A 21,035-nucleotide genomic window follows, 5' to 3' on the forward strand; every position below is an offset into this window, starting at 1 on the left:
TGCCAACCAAGTGATGTCCAATCTCCTTACCTGACATTTACACTCCTTCACTATTTGGACCCTCCCAACCTATAGCCTCATCTTCTACAGACACACCATCCTATGAGTCCCGGGTTCCAGCTATGACTGAAGTACCTTCACCATCTCTTTTTCTAGGTCAGTGGTTCTTAAACTTCAGTGTGCATTACAATCACCTGGAATGCTTGTTAAAATACAGATTATTGACACTGCTGGGGGTGAGGGTGAGGGTGGGAGGCAATACAATATCAATAACATATTGCCTGATCTCAAACCAGGCAAAGTGGGGACCAAAGGGAGGCCCAAACTTTACCTGAACGATGCTCACTTTTGTACCTAATCCTGTCTGTGCCCAATACCTTTAAAAATAAAATAAAATAAAATAAAATTAAATTAAATTAAGATTGTTGGTTGCACCCATAGAATTTCTGATTCAGATCTAGGTTTGGGCCCAAGAATTTCTATTTCTGATAAGTTTCCAGGTGATACCGATCCAGCTGTTTCAGGGACCATAGTTTGACTGCTGCTGGCTTTACAAAGGTTATTATTCAACTTCCTCATCTACATATAGGTTGATGGACCATGTTGGTTGCCTGGAACTGCCCTAGATTTTAGCAATGAAAGTCCAATGTCACAAACACCCCCTCAGTTCCAGGAAAACTGGGATAGTTGCTTACCACATGTATAAGACTCTTTCCTAGGTCGAAACTTACAGGACAATTATTTACTGCCAAGCAGTCCTCCTCTATGGCCAGGCCAACAGGGAGAACTGAGGAAGGAGTTCATCATCTTGGCTGACTTTCTGGTAGAAAAAGAGTATTTAACAAAGTTTTTCAATTTCAGGCACCTCCAAACATATTTTATTTTCTCCAGAGAACAGACTTTGGTCCTTGTAAACATTTAACACAACTGGTATAAGAACAAACTGGAAGCATCTATATCCTTGTGTTGTGTTGCTGGGGTGAGTTTACACAAAGAGAAGTTGGGGCAAATGCAGTGAGCACATGTGAGCTTCTTACTCAGTTCAATGTAGGTCTTGGGATGATAGTTTCACATGGTCCAGCCAACTGTGACTTCTGTGGCACCTTGGGTGCCCAAGACACTAATGGCCCTGGCCCTGGTGTTTGGGAAGGACTGATGATGTTTCTGCTCAGTATTGATCAGTCTCAAACCTTTTCACTAACTGGAACTCCTCTTTCCAAGGGCTCAGAGGTCAGAAAGCTGATAGCGTCGCACAAGACCATCTCGACAGCATGCGTAGACCTGCTTCTCCCATGTGGCTACCTGCAACACAAGATTCATGGTTCAAAGGAAGCCTCAGATTCTTCCGTTTCAAAAAGATGAAGTCTTATCATTGACCCCTACTGTCCCAGGGAGTCTGAAAAGCTTTATTGACTCCGAAGGTAAGAGAAGAATTATATATGTGATAAATGCTTACAAAATCACTGGCCTGTGACTATAGAATGGTGTTGTTCATAGTTTAGTACAGAGGGTTTTGCACCTAGGGAGGAGATGGTGCATAGATGGTATCCTTGACTCTCATAAATCTGGAGACAAAAGGTCTGAATTTGTGCTTTTTGTTCTCAGGAAGATTTCATCAACTTCTCAAAGAAAATAGCATGAATTCTAGTTAACTTAATCTCAGGTTTACTACCAAGTAGCTGGGGCAACTTTCTCGGTCCATCTGGGCCCGTTTCCTCATTTGTAAAATGGGAATATATTAATTCACAATATAGAACGCTATGCAGAAATTTTAAAAAATAAAATGGATCTGTATGTATATACTTGGACAGAGCTCTAAGATGTTAAATTAAAAAATTGAAAGTCACAGAGCAATATATATACAGAACAATCTCATTATGTACAAACTGAAGATAAAACTATATTATTTATATAAACACATAAGGTGTGTGCAAATTCTTTGAAAACAAGCTTGAAAGATATGCGCCAAACTGTTAATGCTAGTTTACTTCTGAAAAGAACAGGAGAACTAAAAAGGAAAGATACTTTTAAATATGTATAATTTTGTATACATATTTGAATTTTTATAAGTATTACTTGTGCAGTTTTTCTAAAATTACTAGAAGAATAGGAATAATAATACCTATACTGCAACAAATGGCAACAAAGATTAGATGAGATATAAAATTCAGCACAATGTCTGGTCAATAAATATTATTTCCTCTTTTGTTTTTCTCTTTCCACTCCTAAGCAAATGAGAGAATCAGTCTTGAACTTTTAATAAAAATAATAATAATGGATAATATTTATAGACTACTTTATATTTAGAAGGAGCTTTCATATGCATTATCTCATTATTCATTTTATAGATGAATTGACAAACTAGGAAGGTGAAGTAATTTTTTAGTTTTCTAAAGCCAGTAAGTGATGCCATTATTTCTGACTTAGTATCTTGAGTTCTTCTCCTCCCACCATGTTGCTTACACAATAAAGAGTATTTCATCTCCCCTAATGACCACAAGGTACTGGATTAAGTCCCCTAGTAGCTTTAAATCCCAGGTGGGAATCATCCAGGCCTAGTTTCTTCTCAGACCTATACCTTATAGACAGGGTCACAGTCAGCCCCAGTGAGTTCAATGACATAGTCTAAGTCTTGCTGAACAATAAAACAGCTTCCATCACCTAAAAGGAAGAAAGAAAATTTATATAACTAAAGAGAAAGCTCCATATAAAAAGTTTTTTAAAACTCTCAATAATGTGATTTCTGTATATAACTAGCCTAAAGAAGATGGTCCTGAGACCCAGAATGGCAAATAGGTCTCATATGTTAACCAACTATGATGACTTACAGTGGCTGCCCAGAATGCTGGGATAGGGAGGATTTGAAGGTCAAGGGCAAGCACAGTGGAAATAAGTTATCTTTGATTAGCGATACCTGCCAAAGGCACAGAGCAAGCAACTACACGATTATATGTAATTGCAAACTTATTCTAGATAATGATTTTTAAGATAAAACATCTTTATTTTCTTAAAGGAAAATAATTCCTCAATCTGTAAACTTTACCATTTGCACTGCAAGGAGGAAGAGAGTTATACCAAAAAATTAAAAGTATGCCTAATTCTTAAACTTCATTTTCTAATAAGAGCATGGAGAAATGAAACTTGCAGTGACCTATAAACTGCTTAATATAGTGATTCTTTTTGGTCAATATAAAAGTAGTACATGCTAACTGAAGAAAACTTTAAAAATTAAAAATGCAAAGTGGTAAAAAGACCATCCATAATCTACCACTCAAAGATAACAACTGTTAACATTTTGATATATTTTTTCAATCTTTTTGTGTCAATTTTTATTTTACATGATTGAAAACATACTACATAAAAGAATGTCTTTATGCACAAAGTTTTTCTGTATTAAGGTTATGACTTTGAGCCCTGGGAAAAATAAGTCAAAAGATATCAATTAATCTTTCCAAACTTTTTGGAAATCTGAAAAACTGCTTTCCAAATTTATCTGCTAATCAACCTGTTTCAGTCATCAACATATGGGAGCTAATACTTTATTAAAATAATTACATTATTATTAAAAATAATCTTTTCCAAAAAAGAACCCTTATCTTTTAGAAAAACAAATAGAAATACTGACAGATGAAATAATATGCACGTGATACAGCCAACATCATACTTAATGGAGAAAAGTTGAAATCATTGCCTCTAAGAACTGGAACAAGATGAGGATACCTATTTTCATCACTCTTATTCAACAGAGTACTGGAAGTGCTCTCCACAGCAATTGGGTAAGGGAAAAAAATAAAAGCCATCCAATTTGGAAAAAAGAAAGTCAAATCATCCCTGTTCACTGATATAATCTTATTTCTGGAGAATCCTAAAGATTCCACAAAAAAACTCTTAGACTTGATAAATAAATTCAGTAAAGTTTCAGGAAACAAAATTAACATAAATAACTAGTAACTTTTTTTATACACCAATAATGATTTAGCCAAGGACCAAATCAAGAAGGCAATTCCATTTATGATATGTGTACAGACACACACACACACACACACACACACACACACAGAAAGGAGGAAAAAGATTACTATTAGGAGAACTACAAAACACTGATGAAAGAAATTGTACATGACACAAATGAAAAAAACATACCATGTTCATGGAATGGAAGAAACAATATTCTTAAAATGATCACACTGTCCAAAGTAATCTACAGAGTCAACGTAATCCCCATCAAATTACCAAAACTATTTTTCACAGAATTAGAAAAAGCAATCCTAAAATTCATAAGGAACCAAAAAAGAGCCCAGATAGTCAAAGCAATCCTAAGCAAAAAGAACAAAGCTGGTGACATCACATTATCCGACTTCCAGTTGTGCTACAAGGCAAAACAGCACAGTACTGGTGTTAAAAATAGACACATAGAGCAATGGAAAAGAATAGAGAACCCAGAAATAAAACCACATACCTACACCAACTGATCTTTGACAAAGTCAAAAATACACACGGAAAAACAACACCCTATTTAATAAGTGATACTGAGAAAATAGAAAAGCCATCTGCAAAAGAATAAAACTGGGCCCAAACTTCCCGTCATATATAAAAATTAATTCAAGATGGATTAAAGAACTAATAAGACCTGAAACTATAAAAATCCTTGAAGAGACTGGGCTGGGTGGCTCAGCCTGTAATCTCAGCACTTTGGGAGACTGAGGTGAGTGGATTGCCTGCACCTGCGGGTTCGAGACCTGCCCAGGCAATTCGGCGAGACCTCATCTCTACAATAAATCAAAAAATTAGGTAGTGCGTGTCTGTAGTTTCAGCTACTTGGAAGGCTGAGGTGGAAGGATCACCAGAGCCCAGCAAGTCGAGGCTGCAGTGACTGGGAGTGTGCCACTGCACTCCAGGGCGACAGAGTGAGACTCCAAATCGAAGAAAAAAAAAAAAATCCTTGAAGAAAACCTGGGAAAAACTCTTCTGAACATTGGCCTGAGGAAAGAGTTTAAGACCAAGTCCTTGAAAGCAAACACAACAAAAACAAAAACACACAAATGGAACTCAATTAAACTAAAATGGTTCTGCACAGCAAAAGAAATAATTGACAGAGTATACAGACAACCTGCAGATGGGAAAAAATATTTGTAAACTATGTGTCTGACAAAGAACTAATATCCAGAATCTACAAGGAACTCAATTCAATAAGAAAAAAACAACCCCACTGAAAAGGTGGGCAAAGAGGCCAGGTGTGGTGGCTCAAGCCTGTAATCCCAGCACTTTGGGAGGGTGAGACAAGAGGACTGCCTGAGTCCAGGGTTTGAGACTAGCCTGGGCAACTTGGCAAGATCTCTTCTCTACAATAAATCAAAAAATCAGCCAGGTGTGGTGGTGTGTGCCTGTAGTTCCAGCTACTTGGAAGGCTGAGGCAGAAGGATTGCCTGAGTCCAGCAGGTCAAGGCTGCAGGGGTCATGAGTGTGTCACTGCACTCCAGCCTGGGTGACAGAGTGAGACTCTGACTCAAAAAAAAAAAAAAAAATGTGGGCAAGGACATGAACAGACATTTTTTTGAAAGAAGACAAACAGGGCTGGGCATGGTGGCTCACACCTATAATCACTTGGGAGGTCGAGGTGAGAGGACTGCCTGAGCTCACGGGTTTGAGACCAGCCCGGGCAACTTGGCGAGATCTCACCTCTATAATAAATCAAAAAATTAGCCAGGCGTGGTGGCGCATGCTTATAGATCCAGCTACTTGGAAGGCTGAGGCAGATGGATCGCCTGAGCCCAGCAGGTTGAGGCTGCGGTGGCCATGAGTGTGCCACTGCATTCCAGCCTAGACGACAGAGTGAGACTCCACCTTAAAAAAAATACGCAAGAAAAAAGACACATAAGCAGCCAACAAACATGAAAAATGCTGTCATCAGAGAAATGCAAATAAAAACCATGAGATACCATTTTATACTAGTTGGAATGTCTATTATAAAAAAGCTGGGTTCAGTGGCTCTGCCTGTAATCCCAGCACTTTGGGAGACCGAGGCGAGCGGATTGCCTGAGCCCGCGGGTTCGAGACCAGCCCGGGCAACTTGGCGAGACCTTGTCTCTACAATAAATCAAAAATTAGCCGGGGGTGGTAGCGCATACCTGTAGTTCTGGCTACTTGGAAGTCTGAGGCAAAAGAAGCCTAAAAACAACAGATGTTGGCAAGAATGAGGAGAAAAGGGAACTCTTATTTGCGTGGGAATGTAAATTAGTGCAACCTTTATGGAAAATAATATGGCGATTTCTTGAAGAACTAAAAGTAGAACCATAATTTGATTTCGCTATCCTACTTCAGGGTATCTACTCAAAGGAAAAGAATCATTATTTCAAAAAGATACCTGCACTTATATGTTTATCACAGCACTATTCACAATAGCAAAATTATGGAATGGACCTAAATATCCATCAATGGAGGACTAGATAAAGAAAATGTGGAGCCGGGCTCGGTGGCTCAGCCTTGGGAGGCTGAGATGAGTGGATTGCCTGAGCCCGCGGGCTCGAGACACGCCTGGGCAACTTGGCGAGACCTCATATCTACAATAAATCAAAAATTAGCCGGGCATGGTAGCGCGCGCCTGTAGTTCCAGCTACTTGGAAGGCTGAGGCAGAAGGATCGCCGGAGCCCAGCAGGTCGAGGCTGTGGTGGCCGGGAGCGGCCACTGCACTCCAGTCTGGGCGGCAGAGTGAGACTCCAACTCAAAAAACAAACAAAACAAAACAAAAAAAAGAAAATGTGGTATATGTATACCACTCAGCTTAAAAAAGAATGAAATTGTGTCTTTTGCAGCAATACAGATGCAACTGAAGGCCATTAGCCTCAGTGAAGTAACTCAGAAAGTCAAATACTACATTTTCTAACTTATAAATGAGAGCTAAACAATGGTTAGAAGCTGGGCACTTTGAGAGGCAGAGGTGAGAGGATTACCTGAGCCCAGGGATTCAAGACCAGCCTGAACAACTTAATAAGATCTTGTTTCTACAATACATCAAAAACTTAGCCAGGCATGGTGGTGTGTACCTGTAGTTCCAGCTACTTGGAAGGCTAAGGCAGAAGAATTGCCAGAGCCCAGCAAGTCGAGGCCGCGGTGGCCGGGAGCATGCCACTGCCCTCCAGCCTGGGCACCAGAGTGAGACTCCAACTTAAAAAAAAAAAAAGAAAAAGAAAAAGGGGGAAAAAAACACCAACATGTAGTCATATACATATAGAGTGTAATAACAGGCATTGGAGACTACAAAAGGTGGAAGGGAGATGAGGGTTGAAAAATTACCTACTGGGTACAATGTTCACTACTCACATGATGGGGACACTAAAAGCCCAGATCATGACGCAATACATGCATTAAAAAAAAAATCTGTATCTATAGCCCTCTAAATATATAAAAATAAAAATTAACTAATTAACTTTTTAAAAAGATAAAATGCTTGTGATATGTTTCAAAATATGCAAGGACTGGGGATGACAAGATTAGTCATATACTGATAACAGTGTAAGCAGGATAGTGGGTACACTTGGTTTATTAGATTATATTCTCTCTGCTTTTGGGTATGTTGACATAAACATATGTCATAAACATATGACTAAAAAGTTTTTAAAAACTATTCCATTTGACAATTTAAATCTCCTCACTTAATAATCGAGTTCCAAAGGGCCTCCTCTATATCCAACTTTTACACCAGTAAAGAATTTCCTAAGCCGGGCTCGGTGGCTCAGTCTGTAACCCCGCGCCTTGTGAGGCTGAGGTGAGCGGATTGCCTGACCCGTGGGTTCGAGACCCGCCTGGGCAACTTGGTGAGACCTCATCTCTACAATAAATCAAAAATTAGCTGGGTGTGGTAGCACGCACCTGTAGTTCCATCTACTTGGAGGAGTGGCCACTGCACTCCAGTGTGAGACCAACTCAAAAAAAAAAAAAAAAAAAAGAATTTCCTCGACAGCACCTTACAGAGTATCCACTCAGTCTATGCTTGCTCATCTCCAGAGCTAGGGCTACTTGCTCACTACTTCAATGGCAGCTTCTTTCTTATGAAAGAAAAATCGATTCCCTATAATGAACTGAAATGTGGGGTTTTATTTTGAGTTCGAGTCTCACTCTGTCACCCAGGGTGGAGTGCAGTGGCACACTCACAACCACCACAGCCTCGACCTGCTGGGCTCAGGTGATCCTTCAGTCTCAGCCTTCCACAGGCATGTGCCACCACGTCTGGCTAATTTTTTTATTTATTGTAAAGATGAGGTCTTGCCATGTTGCTCAGGCTGGTCTCAAACCCCTGAGTTCAGGCAATCCTCTCACCTCCGCCTCTCAAAGTGCTGGGATTACAGGCTTGAGCTATCGTGCCCAGCTGTTTTATTTTTTTGAGTAGGGGTCTCAACCTACCCAGGCTGGAAGGCAGCGGCACAATCACGGCATTCAGTATCCTCAACCTCCTGGCATCCTTGGCCTCCCAAGTAGCTGGGTTTACGTGCACACACCATGACCAGCTAATTTTTTGACTTTTTGTAGAGATGAGGTCTCACTATGTTGCCCAGGCTTGTCTTCAACTCCTGGGCTCAAGTTATCCTCCTGCCTCAGCCTCCCAAAGTGCTAGCATTATAGGTGTAAACCACAGCACCCGCCTGAAATGTGGTTTCTTTTTTTTTTTTTTTTGAGTCGAAGTCTCGCCCTGCGACCCAGACTGGAGGACAGGGACACGCTCCCAGCCACCGCAGCCTCGACCTGCTGGGCTCCGGCGATCCTTCTGCCTCAGCCTTCCAAGGAGCTGGAACCACAGGTACGTGCTACCACGCCCGGCTAATTTTTTTTTTGATTTACTGTAGAGACAAGGTTTCGCCAAGTTGCTCAAGCGGGTCTTGAACCCGTGGGCTCAGGCAATTTACTCCCCTCAGCCTCCCAAAGCTCGGAATTACAGGCTGAGCCACCGAGCCCGGCCGAAATGTGGTTTCTGATAGCTTTCTCTTATTGGTGTTAGTTTTGTCCTCTGAAAACAGAGTTATAATTTTACTCTCTTTACCTTCAGATACTAGTTAGAAGTTATGCCTTGCCTTCTTCCAAGCATAAAAGAGCTACAAAAAGTAAAAGAGCCACGAGCTAGCTCTTCACCTGTTACCCCTTATCTTACTCTCATATTACCTTTTAGCTGAGATGCTAATCAACGAAGTGGCCTAAAAGTAGGACAAGGGAGGGAAGAAATGCCGAGGCCCTGAGTAGCCCACCTGCTGGTTCTCAGGAATATTAAGCTGTTACTTCAGAGATGCCACTTAGACAATATCAGCTTCTCATCTGCTGCAATATGGTTCTAGGCTTGAAGAACACATTCCTCGTCTCAAAAAAAAATCTCACTTTAAGCCAGAATGGGATACTAGTCATAATCTGTCAGTGTCTCATTGTTATTACCTCACTCAGCAAGGAAAAGTGACATCTACTATTAAGTTTCTTTCCTTTTCTCTCAAAAAAGGAAATTATACAGAATCGCAGAAGTCAAAGGAGAGAAGAGTTTTAAGAAGGAATTAATAGTGATAAAATTTATAACCATTAAGAGTGATAAAAGATGAAGAATCTTTACTCATTCATTCAGATTCTTCAGTTCATTGTAAGAGCTAGAGATATGGAGATAAAGAAGACATGATACCTTGCGCAAGGAAACTCAGAGATCGGTGGATGAGATACAGAAAATGCCACTGGATCTAGCAAGAAGTACATCATTGGTGGTCTTTAAGAGAGCAGTAGGACCAGGACAGGGATAAAGGCAAAATGTAGAGAGTTTTCAAGGGAAGAGTGTGGCATGGCAGCAAAACTCTCATCCCAGCAATCTGGCAGCAAGGGAGAAATCAAACAAAAAGGATCCCAATGAGTGGTGGCAGCAGCAACAAGTGAAGGTGCCATAAGAGTATGCTAGCTCTTCTCTTATCAAGGTTCTGAAAGAGGGCACTACTGCATCACCACACTGGTGCCAAGGCACAGGGGAGAAAGAGAGATTGAGAAAGAGCAAGTGAGAAAGCCAGAAAATTAGACCCACAGATAAACCTGAAGACAAAGCCAGCATGCTAGGGAGACAGTTGAAAGATGAAAAGAAGCTGTGTTCTTTATCTGTTTCCTTTTCCCTGCTAATGCTTTGGTTTTTTTATTTAAAAAAAATAAACCCACAAACTTTATATTTTAGAGTAATTTCAGGTTACATAAAAGTTAAAGATAAGTTCCCATATGTCCTTTAGTCAATTTCAGTTCTTCCCAAATGTTATCATCTTACATTTGTCAAAACTAGGATACCAATATTGGCACACTATGATTAACTAAACTCCACACTTTATTTGGATTTCACTAGTCTTTCTTAGTTGGCAAGTTTCCTTAATCTCCTCTGTTGATTTTGTTTTCAAATCACTAAGTTAATATCATCTGACACCACCATACATCTGGACTTCTTGTTAAGTGAAGCAGTACACTTTCCTAACTGTTTAAGCTATCTTCAGTTGGGTGTTCTGTGAACAGCCAAAAGCATCCTAACTGATACACTGAAATATTCAAGCTAAGTGGTCACTCCAGGTCATACAGTCCAGTCCTCCTCACCTACATCATATCTATGAGGATTTGTGGTACCCTTTAATGTACTTTGTTTTGTGTATTTCCCCAACCCCACTCCTGAACTCCTTTCCAAATATTTTGAGTTTCGTGGCTACACCAAAGCATTCATTTTACCTAGAATACGTATGTAAAGCAATAAACACAGTACCTACTACACAGCAGGTACTCAGTAAATGCTAGTTTCCTTCATTTTACCCCTTCTCTCCCCTATGACTTTGCTCACACTATAGTTTCAGTCTTCAATGTCCATCGTTACCTCTCCAGCTGGTGAAATTTTCTTAAGTTTACATGTCACCTAGTCCATGAAGACCTCAATGAGAGCACTCCTACCTCTAGAATTAGTTATGCTCCGTGTTCTCCTGTAGTCCTCTGCCGCAGTATTTATCAAACTGGACTGCACTCACATGTTCCCATGCCTGTCTGCCCTACTAACTCTGAGTCATTTAGGGCAGAGAGACAGTGGGCACTGAGCTAAATGTTGGGAATATCATGATGAATAAGTCACAATAACTACTCCCAAGAAGCCTGGACTGGAGGGGGACAGAGACAATCACAATGTAGGATGATAAACACTACTGAGAAGCATGATATGCCAAAAACTTGTGGAGACCCATGCCCCAACTCACCCATAGATCAAGCACTAAAATGTATGTTTAATTAACTGAACTACAGGGAAACATCTCTCTCAACTGGCCTATGGACCCACCTTGGCTAGCAATGAATCCATCTTTGAAACTCAGCAGGGATAGAACTGGTGCTCCTGATCTGTGGATGACTTGTACTGGAGCCCTAGGATTCAGAGTAAAAGGAATAATTTTACTTTTTTTCTTCTAAGGTAGTGCTTGACTATATTCAACATATAGTACTAACCACATAAAAGCAAATAGGAGAAACATGGAGAAAGACTAAACATTCATTCATATGGTTTCTTTCCTGGCAAGATCCTTAAATAGCAGATCAAGGTAATTTATTCAAAACCACCTAAATGTGTCTCCAAACATGAACTAAGTCACCACCGAAATCTTGAGTTTTTAGGGAAGGTCTGACACGGGTTGAAGATAACGAGGTTAACAATATGTTAATTTTTTTATTTAAAAACTGAATTAAGGCTGGGATTGGTGGCTCAGCCTGTAATCCCAGCACTTTGGGAGGCCAAGGTGAATGGATTGCCTGAGCCCACAGGTTCGAGAACAGCCCAGGCAACTTGGCAAGACTTTGTCAAAATTAGCTGGGCGTGGTAGTGCGCATCTGTAGTTCCAGCTACTTGGAAGGCTGAGGCAGAAGGATCACCGGAGCCCAGCAGGTCGACGCTGGGGTGGCCATGAGTGCCACTGCACTCCAGCCTGGGTGACACAGTGAGACTCCAACTCAAAAACAAAACAAACAAAAAACTGAATTAAGACAAATTATAAAATGTTGAAATTACCAGGACACTAAAGAGAGAGGTGAGAGAATCAATTTACTAGGTATATAAGGGTGATTTTATAATAATGATAAGAGACTCCTGATTTCCATGGAGGCAAAAAAAAAGAGAGCAAAAATAAAGTAACTTCAACAATGGAAGAAAAGGTATAAGCTAGTCATCATCTACTAGAAATTCTTCAATGCCCTCAGAATAAAGCCCAAAATCCTTTGAATGGAAGATAAAGACTAAGCAGGCTCCATTTTCCTGTCTGTCACTTTTTACTGCTGCCCTCATCTACAGGATACATACCTGTCATATTAATTACTCAGAGTCCCTTGAAAGTAACACTCTTTCACAGGCCTTCATGCTTCTGTACATGCAATTCTATCAGGCCAGGGCCTTCCCTTCTTTACTTGCTAACTGCCTACCCAACAAAATCCAATGCCTCTCATTTTCTTGGAGAAACAGTCTCACTTTCTTCCCTCTTTTTGGTGCTTCCTCAAGCCCTGTCAGACCCTGTTAGACCAGCGATCACACACATCCCAATAGCCTTCTGTTTGCCCATCTTTATCATTAGACTCCAAGTGCCTCAAAGGCAGAGTCTGTAGCTTTTATTTCTGTTTTTCAGTGCCGTGGTGCCTATAGAAGCCATTCAATAAATATTCGTTGGAGAAAGGGAGCAAATCAAAGGAGAAAGGGACAGAATCATAGAAACAGTTAAATCCTGCAACAGAGTATGATCATCTTTGGATATCCTGAAGACTAGGGTAAGGCCGGTTTTACATAAGTCATTTTTTTTTTTTAAGTTGGAGTCTCACTCTGTCACCCAGACTGGAGTGCAGTGGCACGCTCCTGGCCACTGCAGCCTCGACCTGCTGGGCTCCGGCGATCCTTCCACCTCAGCCTTCCAAGTAGCCGGAACTACAGGTGCACGCTACCATGACCGGCTAATTTTTTGATTTACTGTAGAGAGGAGGTCTCGCCAAGTTGCCTGGACTGGTCTCAGACAATTCTCTCACCTTGGCCTCCCAAAGTGCTGGGATTACAGGCTTGAGCCACCGCACCCAGCCACCAGCTAACTTTTTAATTTATTGTAGATATGAGGTCTCGCCAAGTTCCCCAGGCTGGTCTCACCCGTGGGCTCAGGTAATCCTCTCACCTTGGCCTCCCAAAGTGCTGGGACTATAGCTGTGAGCCACCACGCCCGGCCCTACCCTTGTTTCAACAGTCATCTATATGCTAAGCTCAATCAATGTTAAAGCCAACAATAAACACCCTGTAGAAGACCTGCATCATACAAATGAATGGTGACTCACCTTGGACTCCTCACATCCAGCTGATAAATGTTTCCATCTTGAGTCCCAGCCAATAGCAAGAAGCCAGAAAGAAAAGTACAGCAGTTGAAGGCATCTGAGCCAATAAACTGGAATATCTGGGAACAAGTAAGAAGCAAAATGCTGTTTAAAGAGTAATTTGTTTTCAGGAATAAATAGGCACCAAAAGAGGGAAATTTTCGCTATTTTTAGAGATATTTTCTTCCCCCTTTAATCCTTCACAAACAGTAAATTATGCATTCACCAGTAACTGAGATTTTAGGAATCTGAGGTTGGCTGAGGACTTGAGTAGTTTATGTAATACCATATGCTGAGGCAGCAGTTTTCCAACTATTACGCCTCAAAACATTGCCTCATAGGATCCTCACCACCCAAATTCCTTCTTTTCCCTTTTCTTCATGACAACCCTCCATTTGAGAAACATTACAATTCTCACATTTAAGTTTTGCTTCATGTAGCTATCAGCAATCTTTTGAAGGGAGGTACTTTGTAGGAAAAGAAACAAGCTTAAATAAAGTGGCAATATAAAGAGTCACAGTTCATGCATCTGAAAAAAGAAATTATTAGGTTTTCACTTATTACTTATTGTTAGCTCAAAATGATCATCTCTCCTCCAGATGTTCTAAAAAGAAAAAAGAAAAAAAAAATCCCTGACTTTCCTTTGGAAGCAAAAGCCGGCATAGGGCTGGGCATGGTGGCTCACGCCTGTAATCCCAGCACATTGGGAGGCCGAGGTGGGAGGATTGCTTGAGCCCAGGAGTTTGAGACCAGCCTGGGCAACATAGAGAGACCCTGTCTCTACTAAAAAATAAAAAATTAGCCGGGCTCGGTGGCTCAGCCTGTAATCCCGCGCCTTTCGGAGGCTGAGGTGAGTGGACTGCCTGAGCCCGCGGGTTCGAGACCCGCCTGGGCAGCGAGACCGCATCTCTACAATAAACCAAAAAATCAGCTGGGCATGGTAGTGCATTCCTGTAATTCCGGCTACTCGGAAGGCTGAGGCGGAAGGATCGCCGGAGCCCAGCAGGTCGAGGCTGCGGTGGCTGGGAGTGAGCGGCCACTGCACTACAGTCTGGGCGACAGAGTGAGACTCCAACTCAAAAAAAAAAAAAAAAAAAAATTTCCTGCAGTCCCAGCAACTCAGGAGGCTAAAGCAAAAGGATTGTCTGAGTCCAGAAGATTAAGCCTGTGGTGAACAGTGGTTGTGCCACTGCACTCCAGCTTTGGCAATAGAGTGAGATCCTGACTCAAAAAAAAAAAAAGGCAGCATGAAAACTTGAATGCAAAGGGCATAGTCATAAAAATGATGATGTCATGAAACAAACTTTGAAAATGGAAATAACACCATCACAACTGAGTAACAAGGAAGAAATGAAAATAACAAACCCTGTGGCTAAACCAAATCATAAAATTGTCTGGATGATGATAATAGGAAACATCTAATCTGAGGGAAGACAGAATTTAGAAGAGCACAGTCTGCCCAGCACAACTTCAGAGGATGTAGGAAGAAAATTCAATTAATAGTTCTGATCATTAATTGGATTAAAAACCTTGACTGCATGAGTCCTTGACTCAGAATTTCTTCATATTACCTTCGAAGTAGAAGGACCCATAAAGAAAAGTTATGCAACTTCATTATTTTACACATAGTACACTAAGGTTCAGAGAGGGAAAGCTAATTAACAAAGGTTACAAAGCAGTTGAGCATTTAATTCTCATCACATAACCCTATGAGGTTTAAGTCCTATTATGTCCAGTTTAGTGATGAGGAAACTGAGGCTTCAGAGAGGTTAAATAACTTGTCCAATGTCTTGCCATTAAGTGAAAGAGTTGAGATTTGAATGTTGCCCTTATTAACAAATTCCACACTATGCTATACTGCCTCTCACCCATGCAGCATTCTCAAAATGTGAACACAGGGAGCAAGGAGAAACATTTCCAAGAATCAGAGTAACCCGGCTGCCTCAGAGTTCAAAGGTCATATAGGAACCACTTGCCGGCTGCCTGCTCTGTAGTCCCAAGCACTGAAGTTTCTTATCTTCCCGGGCCAACAGCAGCATTTTCCCCTCTGTTCCAACCTCCCGTTCACCTGCATGACAGATGAGCTATGTTAATAACAGCTAGGCTGATCAGTTGGCAGAGTCCACAAAGCAGATACTGATAGCTGATTACTGACTATACTCATGTAAGTGATTCACTTATTAAAAGGAAAACATTTATTATTTTTATAACTCACTGTGGTATTATTTATACAACTGTACACATTTGTCAAAATTCACTGAACTGTTCAATTAAAAAGGGTGACTTTTACTACATATAAAAAGATACCTCAATAAACCCAACTTTACATACATATATATGCTGCCCAGGCTGGAGTGCAGTGGCTATTCAGAGGCACGAACATAGCATACCACAATTTTGAACTCCTGGGGCTCAGATGATCCTCCTACCTCAGGCTCCCAGGTAGCTAGGGCCATAGGTGCACGCCATGGCACCCAGCAATAAACCTAACTTCAAAATATTAAGTTGTCTGGCTGAGCACAGTGGCTCATGCCTGTAATCCCAGCACTTTGGAAGGCAGAGGCAAGAGGACTGCCTGAGACCATAGGTTCGAGACCAGCCTGGGCAACAATATGGCGAGACCTCATTTCCGGGTATGGTGGTGCATCCTGTGGTTCCAGCTACCTGGAAGGCTGAGGCAGAAGGATCGTCGGAGCCAAGCAGGTTGAGCAAGGTTACAGTGACCATGAGTGTGCTACTGCACTCCAATCTGGGCAACAAAGTGAGACTCTGACTCAAAAAAAAAAAAATTAAGTTGTCTGTAATGTGATAAAACATCACACTAGGAATAGGGGCACAGTGCTAAAAAAAAAATAGTCACTGCTCTCAAGGATCTTACAGCATGAAGAAAATCAAACCAATTCATTCACTCAACAAATATTTATCAAGGAAAGGAAATAAAACAGGAATATATGATCAGGAGTGAGTAGTTGGTGAAAGCCAGGTGGGAGAGGGTAACTTTAAGTTTAAACTTCAACTTTAAAAAGGCTCTGTGGGCTGGGCCCAGTGGCTCACGCCTGTAATCCCAGGACTTTGGGAGGTGGAGGCAAGAGGGATGGCCTGAGCTCACATGTTTGAGACCAGCCTTGGCAACATGGCGAGAACTCATTTCTATAATAAATAAATAAATCAGCCAGGCGTGGTGGCACACTCCTGTACTGGCGCAAAGCTACTTGGGAGGTTGAGGTGGAAGGATTGCCTAAGTCCAGCAGATCAAGGCTACAGTGGCCGTGAGCATGCCACTGCACTACAGCTTGGACGACAAAGTGAGACTATGACTTAAAAAAAAAAAATGGCTTTGTGGAAGTCACTTTTTTTTTTTTTGAGTTGGAGTCTCACTCTGCCACCCAGACTGGAGTGCAGCGGCCGCTCCCAGTCACTGCAGCCTCTACCTGCTGGGCTCCGGCGATCCTTCCGCCTCAGCCTTCCAAGTAGCTGGAACTACAGGCGCGTGCTACCACGCCCGGCTGATTTTTGATTTATTGTAGAGATGAGGTCTTGCCAAGTTGCCCAGGCAGGTCTCAAACCCGTGGGCTCAGGCAATCCACTCATCTCATCCTCCCAAGGCGTGGGATTACAGGCTGAGCCACCAAGCCTGGCAGAAGTCACTTTTCAACTGAGGCTTAGATGATGAACAGAAACTAGTTATGTGAAAAGCTACAGGAAGAACATTCCAGACTAAGGGAAGAAGGCAGCAAAGCCCAGGAAAATGAAAGCATTCACTATGCTGAAAGAACAAACAGAAAGCCTGGCCAGGTTCGGTGGCTCAGCCTGTAATCTCGTGCTTTGCGAGGCCGAGGTGAGTGGATTGCCTGAGCCCGCGGGTTCAAGACCCGCCTGGGCAACTTGGAGAGACCTCATCTCTACAATAAAAAATCAAAAAATCAGCCAGGCGTGGTAGCACGCGCCTGTAGTTCCAGTTACTTGGAAGACTGGGGCGAAAGGATCGCCGGAGCCCAGCTGGTCGAGGCTGCAGTGGCCGGGAGCGGCCACTGCACACTAGACTGGGTGACAGAGTGAGACTCCAATTCAAACAAACAAACAAACAAACAAACAAACAAACAAACAAACAAACAGAAAGCCTGTGCCTGAAATGTAGTGAGGCTGGCAGAGGTTGGCATGACATGAGGCAAGAAAGGAATGCAGAGGTCAGAAAGTGTAAGGGCTACCTGTATGATGACCACTTGTATACCTAATCCTGAACTGTACCCACATTTTTATTTAAAAAAAAAAAGAAAGTGTAAGGGCTTGGATGGCTGTGGTACAGGATTTCACGCCTGTAATCCTCTACTTGGAAGGCCGAGGTAGGAGGACTGTTTGAGTCTAGGAGTTTGAGACCAGCCTGGACAACATAGCAAGATCTCGTCTCTACCAAAAAATGAAAAAATCAGCTGGGTGTGGTGGTGTGTGCCAGTAGTCCCAGATACTCAGGGGGCTGAGACAGAAGGAACACCTGAGCCCAGGAAGTCAAGACTATGATGAGTCATGAGGTGCCACTACACTCCAGTCTGAACAGCATGAGATCAAGACTCAAAAAAAAGAAAGAAAAAAAAGAGTGTAAGGGTTTGTTGTAAGCCAGGCCAAGGAGTTAAGATTTCAACATATGTATAAAGGGAGGCCACTTGAGGGTTTTAGCAAGAGAGTGACATGACTTTTGGTTTTCTAAATGATCACAATGGTTTCTCTAAAGAAAATAGATTATAGGATAACAGTACAGGCAATAGATGATGATAGATTAGACCAAGATGTTGGCAGGAGGAACAAAAGAAGAAAGGGGGAGGGAGAGGGAGAGGGAGAAGTAGAAAAATTAGAAACACTTTGAAGGCAGATATGATGTTACAGATGAGGGACAGGAAGAAAAGGCACGTGAAGCATCAATAAATCTCACACTTTGGGCTTGAAAAATATGGGTAGATGGTGATGCCATTTTCTTTTCTTTCTTTCTTTTCTTTCTTTCTTTATTTTGAGCTGAGGGTCTTACTCTGTTACCCAGGCTGAAGTGTGGTGGCAAGACTTGGGTAGTCCTTCCACGTCAACATCCTAAGTAGTTGGGACTACAGGTGTACACCATCATATCAGGCTAATTTTTTGTACAGAGAAGTTCTCACTATGTTGCACAGGCCGGTCTCGAACTCCTGGGCTCAAGCAATCCTCCTACCTCAGCCTCCCAAAGTGCTGGGATTACAGGCCTGTGACACTATGCTCGGCAGTTGTGTTATTTTCTAAGATGGGGAAAAACAGATAGGAGCAGGGAAATCAAACACTCCTTGTTAGAAAAGGTAAGTTTGAGCTATTTTTCAGAATCTAAGTAGAGTCTGAAACTCAGGTGAGAGGTCTATACTTTAGGTGTACTTTTTTTTTTTTTTTTTGAGTTGGAGTCTCACTCTGTCGCCCAGACTGGGGTGCAGTGGCCGCTCCCGGCCACCGCAGCCTCAACCTGCTAGGCTCCAGCGATCCTTCCGCCTCAGCCTTCCAAGTAGCTGGAACTACAGGCGCATGCTACCAAACCCGGCTAATTTTTTTGATTTATTGTAGAGATGAGGTCTCGCCAAGTTGCCTAGGACCCATGGGCTTAGGCAATTCACTCACCTCAGCCTCCCAAAGCGTGGGATTACAGGCTGAGCCACCGGGCCCGGCTTCCCAGCTAATTTTTAAAAATTTTATTGTAGAGACGAAGTCTCACCAAGTTGCCTGGGCTGGCCTCGAGCCTGCGGGCTCAGGCAATCCACTCACCTCCGTCTCCCAAAGTGCTGGGATGACAGGCTGAGCCACTGAGCACAGTCAAACCTGAACCCCTTTAGATGTGTGGGGGCCAGTTCTGAAGGGCAAAGAGGGTCACCAGGCAAGTACAGGGCTTTCATTCCTGCCTGCCAGTGAGCTTGGGGTGCAGGCGTGGGCAGTGAGTGGGTACCATCAGTATCCTGGGTGAGGGATCTACATTCCCAGAACTGGGGTGTCCAGTTGCACCAGGCAGGGAAAAGAAGCCAGAGAAAGAAGGTAATAGGATCTCTGAATCCCTGGCAGTTCTGCAGGCCAGGAGAGGCACCCAGGAGGCTTAGCCTCTCTCCTTGCAGCCCAGGCCCCATCTGCCCTTTCCTCACCTGACTTCCTGCCTTGCTTCAACTGGAAGGGCACGTGTTTTCTCCAAGACGTCTATCCAGGGTGCAGCACCTACTCTTCTGCTATGGGATGTCATGCACACCCCCTCCCCACCAATGGCTGCTTTTATCCCAAATGCCTGGGGTGCCCAAGGCCATCATCTCCAAGGGAGAGGCCGCTTCTTGGAAAGCAGGCTTTGCTTTCCACAATGACCTCTTCATGTGGGTATCTCTCTGACTCTTCCAAATCCACAATTAAAATCAGTACGCCAGGATCGGCTCGGGTGCCATGGTAACCTGAGCACAGGAAGCCACTGGGACTGGTGGCAGGATCCAGGATGAGAAAAAAGCAGTTAGGCACAAGGGTCTTCATCCCACTTAATTTCTCCCGATGATGCTTGGATGCAACGTTTCCCCTGTTTTACACATGAAGAAAATGAGGCACGCATAGCTCAAGTGGTGATTTGCCCAAGGTCACATAACTAGGAAGCAGGAGAACTGGCATTCAAGCCCTTCACTGTCTGGGTCTAAATTCATGTTTTTTTCTAGAACATTCCATCTGACATCAGTGAACTGGCACCGAATGCCTGACTGTGCTTCTTGTGTGTTGAAGTCTTCACTGGTTCACCGTGGGCCATAGAGTAGGAGACCTGGGCCAGTGTTCTTCCTCACCCCTTCCTCTAGCCGGTGACTGAAAGTTGGATTCAGAACACCCAGGGAGGTGGCGATGGCTTTCTTCATGGGACAGGGGGCTATGCCACATTGTCCTGGAGTAAGGTGTGGAAAGAGACTTCAGAAAAATCTGGAATCCTCTGAGTGCCCTTCTCCCTCCTCCTCCCTTTCCTTACTCTCTGACACACACACACACACACACACACACACACACACACACACACACATGTGCACGCTCTCCACATGCAGCTTGCATCTGGTGGGAAGGCATGCCAACTGAGGTGTTGAAATCCATAGAGAGTCATGATTTGGCACCTGTGGAGTACTTTTCAGCGCTTTGGAATGACAACTTACTCTTCCACACAACCCTTCCAGAAAGGTTGTGTCCATGCCATCATGGAGGGAGGAAACCAGAGCAAAGGTTGTGAGTGGCCACGGCCAAACTGGAGCTGAACTTTTCACCCCTGCTCAGTGGTGGAGCCACACGGGCCCTCACAGGTAGGTCCTGCTCCTGGTTCCACTTTTCACATTCCAGGTGACCTGGGAAAGACACGGATCCGCTCTGGCCCTCCGTTTTCTCATCTGCAAAATAAGGAGATTGTTCAGTGGCTCTCAGCCGGACCTTCTGGACCCACGGGGGTCTCAGGATTCAGAAATGGCAGTAAGCCAGGCACAAGTATGGTTGCCACTGACTGAGATCTCAGATATACATCCTAGGCCCCTTAGGCATCATATACCCGATTCTTTTTTATTTTTTTTTTGAGTCAGAGTCTCACTCTGTCACCCAGGTTGGAGTGCAGTGACGTGCTCATGGTCACTGCATCCTCGACCTGCTGGGCTCAGGCGATCCTTCTGCCTCAGCCTTC

General features: G+C 43.0%; 1 protein-coding gene across 1 annotated transcript in view; it reads right to left on the reverse strand.

Moving 5' to 3' along the window:
- Nucleotides 1-847: 847 nt before the first annotated feature.
- Nucleotides 848-21,035, reverse strand: part of PAAF1 (proteasomal ATPase associated factor 1) — a 50,966-nt gene continuing 30,778 nt past the window's right edge. The window contains exons 8-12 of the mRNA XM_008064662.2: nt 15,337-15,428; nt 13,325-13,440; nt 11,310-11,392; nt 2,579-2,661; nt 848-1,302 (exon numbers count right to left, since the gene is read on the reverse strand). Coding sequence (XP_008062853.2) covers nt 1,225-1,302; nt 2,579-2,661; nt 11,310-11,392; nt 13,325-13,440; nt 15,337-15,428 — 452 coding nt within the window. The 3' untranslated portion in view covers nt 848-1,224. The remainder of the gene's footprint in view (nt 1,303-2,578; nt 2,662-11,309; nt 11,393-13,324; nt 13,441-15,336; nt 15,429-21,035) is intronic.

Source organism: Carlito syrichta, unplaced genomic scaffold, assembly GCF_000164805.1.
Source record: "Carlito syrichta isolate Samal-C Ts95f unplaced genomic scaffold, Tarsius_syrichta-2.0.1 Scaffold307839, whole genome shotgun sequence".
NCBI lineage: Eukaryota > Metazoa > Chordata > Mammalia > Primates > Tarsiidae > Carlito > Carlito syrichta.